The 9829-nt window shown below is 40.1% G+C and overlaps 2 protein-coding genes across 3 annotated transcripts in view; one reads left to right on the top strand and one right to left on the bottom strand.

Moving 5' to 3' along the window:
• Positions 1 to 7933, bottom strand: part of dock8 (dedicator of cytokinesis 8) — a 53140-nt gene extending 45207 nt beyond the window's left edge. The window contains exons 1-2 of the mRNA XM_020593669.1: positions 7537 to 7933; positions 583 to 682 (exon numbers count right to left, since the gene is read on the bottom strand). Coding sequence (XP_020449325.1) covers positions 583 to 682; positions 7537 to 7589 — 153 coding nt within the window. The 5' untranslated portion in view covers positions 7590 to 7933. The remainder of the gene's footprint in view (positions 1 to 582; positions 683 to 7536) is intronic.
• Positions 7934 to 8131: 198 nt separating this feature from the next.
• Positions 8132 to 9829, top strand: part of cbwd (COBW domain containing) — a 15267-nt gene continuing 13569 nt past the window's right edge. Inside the window, exons 1-2 of one of the 2 annotated variants that reach the window (XM_020593670.1) lie at positions 8132 to 8631; positions 9124 to 9256. In XM_020593670.1, coding sequence (XP_020449326.1) covers positions 9142 to 9256 — 115 coding nt within the window. In that variant the 5' untranslated portion in view covers positions 8132 to 8631; positions 9124 to 9141. Of the gene's footprint in view, positions 8632 to 8748; positions 8775 to 9123; positions 9257 to 9829 lie in introns of those variants that run through there. The other variant, XM_020593671.1, reaches the window with a different exon arrangement.

The following is a 9829-nucleotide window of genomic DNA, read 5'->3' as shown; positions in this document are numbered from 1 at the left end:
ATGATTTAAAATCTGGCTGTTCAGACCAGGTCATAACTCCAGTTGTCTGCGCATGCACCTCTGCCACTAGCTTGCCACTATTACACATTACTAACTTTGTGTCTCCTCTCTCCCGTAGTGTGTCCTCTCTCTCTCTCCCTGTAACTTTCTGCAGGTTGCCCTGGAGCTCTATATCTCTGACGAGCAGTCACCGGCCACATCGACCTGATCAGTGTTTGATTGTTGTGTCTTGTTGCTTTTCTTCTTTTGTCTCTCCTCTATCCACTCACCCCAACCGGTCGAGGCAGAAGGCCGCCCACCAAGAGCTGGGGTCTGTCGGAGGTTTCTTCCGTTAAAGGGAGTTTTTCCTCCCCACTGTCGCCAAGTGCTTGCTCAAGGGGGATTTGTTGGGTTTTCCCTATGTAATAATATTGATAACAGTAAGGTCTAGACCTTACTTTGTAAAGTGTCCTGAGATGACTTTTGTTGTGATTTGGCGCTTTACAAATAAAATTTGATTTGATTTGATTTACATAACAAAGGTATTTAACATTTGCAGCATTTACACTTAAGTACACTTTTAGACTATAAAAGGAAACTCACCACATTGAGGCACACTGAGGTCGAAGAACTGGAACTTGTTCGGCTGTGATGAATGTCATAGTTCCCACCAAAGTGTCGTCTGATCTCTGCAGAAGAATGCCTGGAACAAAAAATGTCAAACGACAGGTTTGGTGTTCAGAAGGCAGAAGATAATCATTACTACAGCATTATATTACATTTGTGAGCTATTTGAAGGTTAACAGTTGCATAAAAACAAGCAGTGAAAACTTCTACAACCTCATGTACAAAGAAACACATGTGCATTATCTTAATGAGCAATGCAACAGCAATTCCACTATTGTCCCTACTGCCATTAGTTTAAATTGATGCATCCATTCAAACTATTGTTCACTCTCTACAGAAGCACATCTCTGTTAGCTGTGTCAAGGCTTTGTCATGGCAGCCATACAGGCAGTGGAATAAATATGGTGTCCTGAGTTACGGGTCAGACTGAGCAGGAAATCAACATGACATAGGAACAAAGTAGTATTCAAATATGTTGGGTGGAAGGGGTTGGTGTGTTTGCCCGTGGCTCTCTCCAAAAAGAGAATGACAAGAGCAGAGCCACTGTCCCAACTTGTTGCACATTTCATTTCCATGTGATGCAGGGCTAATGCACTCTCTTTCTTTTTAATTAATTTACCCTATCATTGGACCTCAACCAAACTAGAACAATAACCACATTATACTCTGTGGCTCAATGATGAAAGGCCATTTTTATATGTATAAGCATGTGTATGCATTCTTAGTGTGTGAATGAGTACAAGCTTTTCTTTTTGTGTTATGTCAAAATTGCTCATACTTGTATGTATTTTTATGTGTGTGAGTGTCAGAAACGTTTGTTGCGACAGAGGAAAGTTAAATGTCAAAGACTTAAGCAAATGGGTCACATTCCTTTTTGCTTTCCCTCTGGTCAGTCTCATGGGTTCATTAAATCCCCAGGGCCATTGTTACAGTAGCCCTGTTACTAATTACCACCACAACCCCATAAACACCAAAGCAATGGGGGAATCGCAGCATGTCAAAACCAGTAAGGCTGCAGAGTCATGAAGAATCTGTGAGGCAGCTTCATACTTCAGTGGTGGAAAGTAACTGAGTACATTTACTCAAGTACAATTTTGAGGTATCTGTACTTTACTTGAGTATTTTTATTTTCTCCTATTTCATACTTCAAGTTCAGAGTGTAGAAGAAAACACTTACTTTTTACTGCACTAGAATTATTTTATAACTTTAGTTACTTTTCAGAATCAAATTAACCATGCAAAATACAATATAGTCAACTGTATTGATGCCTGGTGGGAAATTCACAAAATACCCAGCAGTACATATAAGCGTACAAGGTAGTTAAAATTAGCTCCACCTTTACAAGCTGCAACATTAAATGTGATGGGCACAATCTTTATAATCCAATAATACGATATACATTAATGTGAAATAGGTTATTCTGCATAGTGAGCACTTCACTCTTGATAATATAAGTATATTTTGATGATAGTAGTTTTGTACTTTTACTTAAGCAACATTTTGAATGCAGGACTTTTATTGGTAAAGTAATTTTACACTGTGGTATTGTTACTTTTTCTTAAGTAAATATTTTGAGTACTTCTTTCACCACTGGTATCGCCAAGTCAGCTCACTTTTCAAGAATCAAAGCTGAATGACATTTCAGGCTCTAATGAAGACCTTCCCCTCCCTCCTGTCAATCACATAGCATACTGAGTCAATACAATAGGCCAAGACATGGGTGGGAGCGAAGTATACACATTTACACAATGGGCAAAGTCCAGCAGCGTAGCACCACTTTATTTAACTTAGCTCACTATCAGAAAAAAAAACATCACAAACTAAGTAAGAACTACAGTTTAACAATTTGAATGAACAATAAGTTAGTATGTATTACAGAAATAAAATAAAAATAATCAGGCAAAACACATACTGATTCCAGAAAGCGCTGTCCCACAAACAGGTTCGCCACATAACATTTACTCTTTTATCACCAGTGACAACATGAATGTTTTGCGCTTCTCACTTGTGTAAAGTCACTCCTAACTACACTGTTTAAAACATATTTTTATCCAGAAACAACACACACACACAAAAAAACCTAAGCAAACAAAAATGAAACAAGAATTGTCTGGTGGGTGTACGGAGCTTGTACCCAAGGCAATTTTGAGGATGTAAAATTTTCTCATACCTTGACTTCTAAGAAAACATACCTCCATGTGTACAAACTGAAACAAGCCCTTATTATTAAGAACATACATTGTGTATAAAGTATAATTTGCACACACACATTCTCACATGCATACACATGTGGGATTGCTTGCTTGCGCACACAGACACACATTTGGGGCCTGTCTATAAAAAGACCAGGCAAGTAAAACAGTAATCAGCTCTTGCCAGCAGAGCCGAGCAGGCATTAATTTTACTACTAGTAGACAAACAGCTTGTCACAGCAGACAACATCTCCTATTCTCTTTAATGGGCCTGCTGCCTTTGTTACATAAAACCAAAGCTGCTCTTGTCAGGAAGACAAAAAGTAGAGCTTTGGATTTTGGGCAAAATAATACCCAAAAGCAGCTTGTGTCACAAGCCTGGCTAAAATTTATGTTTTAGTGGATCTATAGTGTAACAAAGTACCGCACCATGATCACAATTACATCTCAAGATGATGATGACTACACCAGTAATCTGCTGACAGTGCAGCCACTATTATCACAGTTTCATCTTGGTCACGACAACATACATAATGTATGGGTGTCCTAAAAGTCCTTGAAAAATCATGAAGCAGTATCCTAAATCAATACAATACCCTTCAGTTTTACAGTATCTGAGTGGACGTTGTAGGCTGCTTTGATTTCCTTTTATAACTTGATATGTCTGGGTAACCTGATTTCCTACGTGCATGTAAACATTCGGACTGTTGCTAGATAATATGAAGCCTTGAGATCAAGTTAAACCACAGAAAAATTGATGTCAAAATATAAAAAGTACCCCATTTGGGGTGGAACATTTGAACTGCTATTAAGAAAGCATTCTCCTACAGTAGGTGATCACAGCTAGCCTGCTCACAATAATTACCAGTTCCCTTGGTCTTTTATATAATTAGAATAGGTAATCAGCACTGATGAGGATGGCACTGTAAAACAGCTGCTCCCAGGGAGCAGATAGATCCAGAACTACAACTGACAGCTGTAAATCAGGGCTGATGACAGATTACGCACACTGATACAACAAATCGATACTCAGCACATTTTTCTGCACCATTATGTTGTTTGTTCATAAAAAAGCTGAACTATATCATAAACCATGTCATGTTGCAATTACATGTCATAGCACTGATCAGTAGACTCAATCATTAGAGTAGGTACTTTATTGATCCCACAGTGGGGAAATGATCACATTTCTTCTCCTCCAATACCTTCTCCTCTCTCTCCGCTTATTTCTATATGTCCCCATTGCATATCACTAACTTTGTCTCCTCTCGTTCCCTAGTTTGTGCCCCCCGTTATTATGCCCTCTGTGCTAATTAGATATTCCTGTGTATGGAAAGAAAATAAACCTATTCAAAATCTCCTACTCAAAGATGTAGAGAAAGGACAAAGGGGCAATTTGTTTTATCATTAATCACAGTAAAGAAACTTTTGTTAAAGCAGCTTTGTGGCTGACCGCACTATTTCAAGGTTTTACAAGCTGTCAAATATGTTTCTAATCTGTCAGTGATGCCGCCAGGCTTCAAGCTACAGAGAGTCATTTCATGTCATACTACAAACTGTCAGTCCCTTTATGATCCTGTGGGATAATGAAGTCAGATCATGTTAGGGGAGTATTTCTTAAAATATATACCTGCACAAAAGTTTGCTATTTTCTGAATGTTCTCAAGACTCACAGCCAATTTAAGAAATCTCACTTTGGGTTCCAGAGTGGAAACATGTCCCTATAGAAAGAGGTAGGCCTCTTTTTGTTATGTCATGCTGTCAGTGGCAAGCCTATACTCGCTGCATGTGCGCATATGGTGTGTTCCTGTCAGCATTTCTCTAGGCTAATCATTGGCCAAGCATTCCTCAAACTGAGTCCGACTCTAAAACTGCTGTATCGTTGCTTGTCACAGCTACATTTCTCATTAACACCAGAAGGTAAACCTATAATTCTGCTGGTGATTATCTGTATTTACTCTACAATTAATTACCCCTATTATCATCATTATTATCAAGTCAGTCCACTAGAGGTGGGTGGCTCCTTTAGCTTTAGTGCTATAGCCTAAAAAAACATCCATCTCCCTCCTACCACAAGTCTTTTCCCCTGAGCCCCAGAGGAAACACAGGAAAGTGGTATGGTTTACATGACAAGAGGAGGAAAGCAGACCAAAGGGATACCCTCGCTGGGTGCCTCATACTATCATATGTCTCCAGACTTAATGGGTCTCACTGCTATCAGCACCATCACAGCTAAGCTTCCTGTCCGAGGGAGGCACACACAAACACAGCAGACATTTGGCAGGCCTCAGGTCACAGTCGGCTCCAAGTAAGAAGTGACAGAAGGAAACTTTAAACAATTTCTAGAGTTTGAATGCTTTAGCACAGAGTGACTTTAGTTTTTTTTAGGAAGCTGTGTGTCTTTTTGACACCCTACCCACCCCATAACTCGGTGGGCCATCAACAGTCATAAGGGTTAACAGATGCCATTAACCAGAGCCCAGAGGAAATCAGATGCAACTTAATCCACATCCTACTTAAAAGCACTGAACAATAGAGGTCCCACAACCACATCTGTCCTCACACCTGCTACCATATGTAGTAAGTTACATCACTAGAAAAGTAAATGTTCATGTTCTCTTTAATCCACTCACAAAAGGTTAACACTGTGCTACATTATCAGTTTGGATTCTCATATGCCTTCTCCATTCCCTTTTTCACATGCTTGTGAAGAAACATGTCCTGATTTAAAACCGTTATGAGCAAAAAGTGAAGTGAAAGCAAAGCCACCGTGCTCACAGCACAGAGGATTTCCTTCACAGCCCAGTCTGATAAAAAGATCGAGAGGAGCTACATGAGAACATATAGGATATTTAGGGATGGATAAACAAAGATTGCAAACATCTTTACAAATAAAGGTTGTACATGTTTATATGGCACTTAGCAGGTTTTTCAGCCTGATATAGGAATATTATACACACACACACACACACACACACACACTACTGCATACTTAGTTTCATCTCATGACCAGTGTTCCTTTTTGGCCATGCGGTTTGTTTGTGCCATGATTTTCCAAGTTGTAGCAATTTTCTGACCAGTGCACCAACATTTGAAGTCACATTGCGACTTTGAAATCACACATATCAGGGCCTATTGAAAGGTTCAAGACAATGACACGGTCAGTGAGTCTGGCCAGGGTTGCACGTTCCCACTTGTCTCTGCCCTCATTTTCTGTTAACTCTACTCTCCACTATCATAACAAAAGGGAAAATTATTTTGAAACATATCTGAATTTCCTCATTATAACTGATAAGAAATCAGTGTGGATGAGCATGTTTAACACTGAAACTACACATTCCACATCCCCATGCTTTGGTACACTACAACATCTTCTAACCAGCCCCTCTGCTGGCTTATCAACGGGTTCAGATGTGAACCAGGATCCCCCACATCCCTCAGAAGCTGACCTCAGCTCTACACAGCACAGTGAGCATCCATAATTTCTCCTAGCTATTAAAAACAAGTGCATGGCACATTCACTGTGGTGATGGATAGAGGACTTTGTGCACTTGTAAAACTTGAAAACCCAATAGAAGGCTTTGGACTAGAGCTGAAACAATTAGAAAATGAAGTGATCAGTCAGTGAAATTAACTTTTCTGATAATTAACTGAGTAATTTCTCAAGTACAAACACCAAACACTGATTAGCTACAGGTTCTAAAATTTGCTTCTTTTCTGTTTTCACTGTAAATTGAATATCTGAGCTTCAAGCTCTCTGTGGAACAAAACAGGTAGTTTGACTTTGTATGACTGGTATTTCTCACATTCTATAGACAAAGCAATTAATCAACTAATCAAGATTACATTCATGGTGATTCATTAAAGTCTGTTATGTAACAATTGTTCTTTCAGATTCAACTACAATTCAGTTACAATGTTTGGGGGACATTTAAAAGTCACAGAAGAAAAGAAGAACTGATGGTGTTTTGAAGAGAGCTTCAGTGTGGAGTAAAACATTGCTGTTGGTGGACTATAGAATAAAAGCACACATTTTACACCATCCTAAGTCTGACCAAACCCACAGAGTGAATGAAGTCCAGTGCACTGTTAAACAAAACACTCAGCTTGACCTGCTGGAGTAGCTTTACTATATATGCATGTGCTGTATTTCATAGGATGCATTAGTGTATTTGATTTAATGAGGCACAATAGACTTCCATGTGCATACTTCCTCCACACCTGTCCAGAGTCACAGCAGGAACTATGACCACATCCCTTCTCATTTATTGCAGCTCTATGGGCTAGTCAGACCTTAAACAACAGAGGAAATGATAGACACTAGATATAGAATCAGCATCCGCATGCTGAGGAAATAACACTGATAGAATACAGTGATGTTGGAAGTTCCCCATACTGTATAGCTCCTCTTCGGAGTTTCACTTCATGCAAATGATTATCTTAAAAGAGATGGATGTTGTTATTATTATCAAAATTTCCTGTGATAATCATTATAAGGCCTTGTAGAAATGTTCGCTGCTTATTGTCCTCTAGGCTGCTTTTGTTTCTAGGAAAGTGAACTAACCTGAAGCATTAACATGCAAAACATGTGGCTGCCTGCTCCGCTGTGGATTACCCTCCAATTGTCAAGACACGGCTCCTTTCCCATATTTCTGGGGCGGCAGCAAGAGTTCACATTCGCTCCTAAACTAAACCGGACACCAAAAACAACCACAGCTCCCATAAGGGGATTGTTACCTGTTGAGTTTCAGTGCAAAAGCCCGTCGCTCTGCGCTTCCCAGAGAAGCCATAAGCGAGTCTGAAGTCCACTTCAGCGGAACTCCGCCTTTGGCGTTTTTCTACGGACTCGCCGCCTGCCACCGAAAGACCGCTTCTACCTGTCAACACAGTTCAACTGTCATGTCAACGCTTATCCTTGCTTGCGGGTGCCAAAAGCTTCACTGGGTGTAAACTTCCGCATTTGATTTGAGCCATCCCCTAAAGGAGAGGGAGGTAGACACCGGCAGAGCGAGGGTGGGACCGGCTGGATGGGGCACGTGCGCTCCCTCGCTGTCGAGATGGACAAGCGGACAGAAATGTGCTCCCTAGTATGAGTGTGACAGCGGAATTAGAGAAACCAGAGCAGTTTCTGATGAGTAAAAATTAAATAGCACTCATACTGGACTGTGAACTCTAGAATATAAGACAACGGGCCCCTTGGCTGAGCATTAGAGGACAAGACATCCCTATATCAAATCTGTTAGTTATTTTTTCATTTACATTAACATAAAAGATAGACCTTAACAGTTTTTCTTCCCCACAGTTTGGACTGGTTTTAAATCCCTTGTTAAGCTATCAGTGTTCCTCCTTTTGTTCCTATCAGTGTTCTCTTGTCATCCCTTCGTTCACTCAATAAAAACCAGACAGTCCATACATTTACCACCTGCATGCACTGTAAACCGTAGCACTCCGACGGTGCTGCGGTCATAAACTGGTTACTTTCGCCCTCTTCTGATGGATGCTTAATCACACAAAGTTTAGTGTGTTCGGAGAAACTCCAGCTGGGACGGGGAGAATCACAATGTTTGTGTATTTATCGTCACAAAAAATCTTGTATTCGTGTATTATTTCTTCGTCGATTAATTCTAAGGTTGTTGTTTTTTTTTATAACTTTCTTTTTGTCCCGACGAACTGTGAACGAACAGCGGAACCATTGTCGCCCCTCCAGGATTTGAACGGAGTTTCTACAGTGTAGCACGCTGTCAAAACGTAAAGCAACGGAAGTGTAGAGGAGAGCAATTGTATGGAAACCTAGAAATCAAACATCTATCGCGTGATTTGTTTACTTGCATTGTAAGTAAAAGGCAGTCGGTTTGTTTTGTTGTCGTGGCGTATTAGTGTATATATTAGGAGGGGATAACGTCTGTGCTGGCTTGTGCTTTTTCTTTTTTTTACTAACTTACTGAGTGCTAACAGTAAAGGTGTGGGGTCTATATGTATGTTATTTTCTTCTATATCTATTTTGTGTTGTTATGACTTCTACGGAGGACTTCAGTCCAAAATAATGTTACCAAAAATCCTGTCTTATTTGCAGAACATTATTGCGACTGACATATTTTATGATGTGAATCTATTTGTCACTACAGTGATTAATGGAGCCTGTTTAGGGGGAAAACATGTGTTTTCCTAAATAATACGCATTCATGTTTCTGTATATGGTTGTTTGCCGAAGAATTGTCATTGCCTAACATTAGATGCAGTTCTTCCCAAGTGGTGTTTTATACTGTTTATGAAACGTGCCATTATACTCAAGTATCTGATCTGATCCATCTGGTGTCCTTGCAGATAAAGATTATTTTTGGTATGGATGACACAGTGATAGAGGAGGAGGATGATTGCCCAGAGTTGGTGCCCATTGACACCCAGCCTGGTCCTCCTGCAGAGCAGATTCCTGTCACCATCATCACAGGCTACCTTGGTGAGAGACTATCGACATTACACACATCTTTAATAATCTCATAAATGGAAACACACATACATTATAGATACCAGCTTTCATCAAACTCGATTTGACAGTTCTAGGTGAAAGGTTATCCAATCAGAATTGTTGAAAAACACAGAATTTTTGACATTTTTGCAGATTTATTAAAAAAGGAAAAACATGAAATATCACATGGTCATAAGTATTCAGACCCTTTGCTGTGACACTCATATATTTAACTTAGGTGCTGTCCATTTCTTCTGATCATCCCTGAGATGGTTCTACACCTTCATTTGAGTCCAGCTGTGTTTGATTATACTGATTGGACGTGATTAGGAAAGCCACACACCTGTCTAAGACCCTACAGCTCACAGTGCATGTCAAAGCAAATGAGAATCATGAGGTCAAACGAACTGCCTGAAGAGCTCAGAGACAGAATTGTGGCAAGGCACAGATCTGGCCAAGGTTACAAAAAATTTCTGCTGCACTTAAGGTTCCTAAAAGCACAGTGGCGTCCATAATCCTTAAATGGAAGACGTTTGGGACGACCAGAACCCTTCCTAGAACTGG

The sequence above is a fragment of the Monopterus albus genome, unplaced genomic scaffold (assembly GCF_001952655.1).
Source record: "Monopterus albus unplaced genomic scaffold, M_albus_1.0 scaffold20.1, whole genome shotgun sequence".
NCBI lineage: Eukaryota > Metazoa > Chordata > Actinopteri > Synbranchiformes > Synbranchidae > Monopterus > Monopterus albus.
The sequence above is the reverse complement of the archived record's forward strand: the minus strand, read 5'-3'. Positions and strand labels throughout refer to the sequence as shown.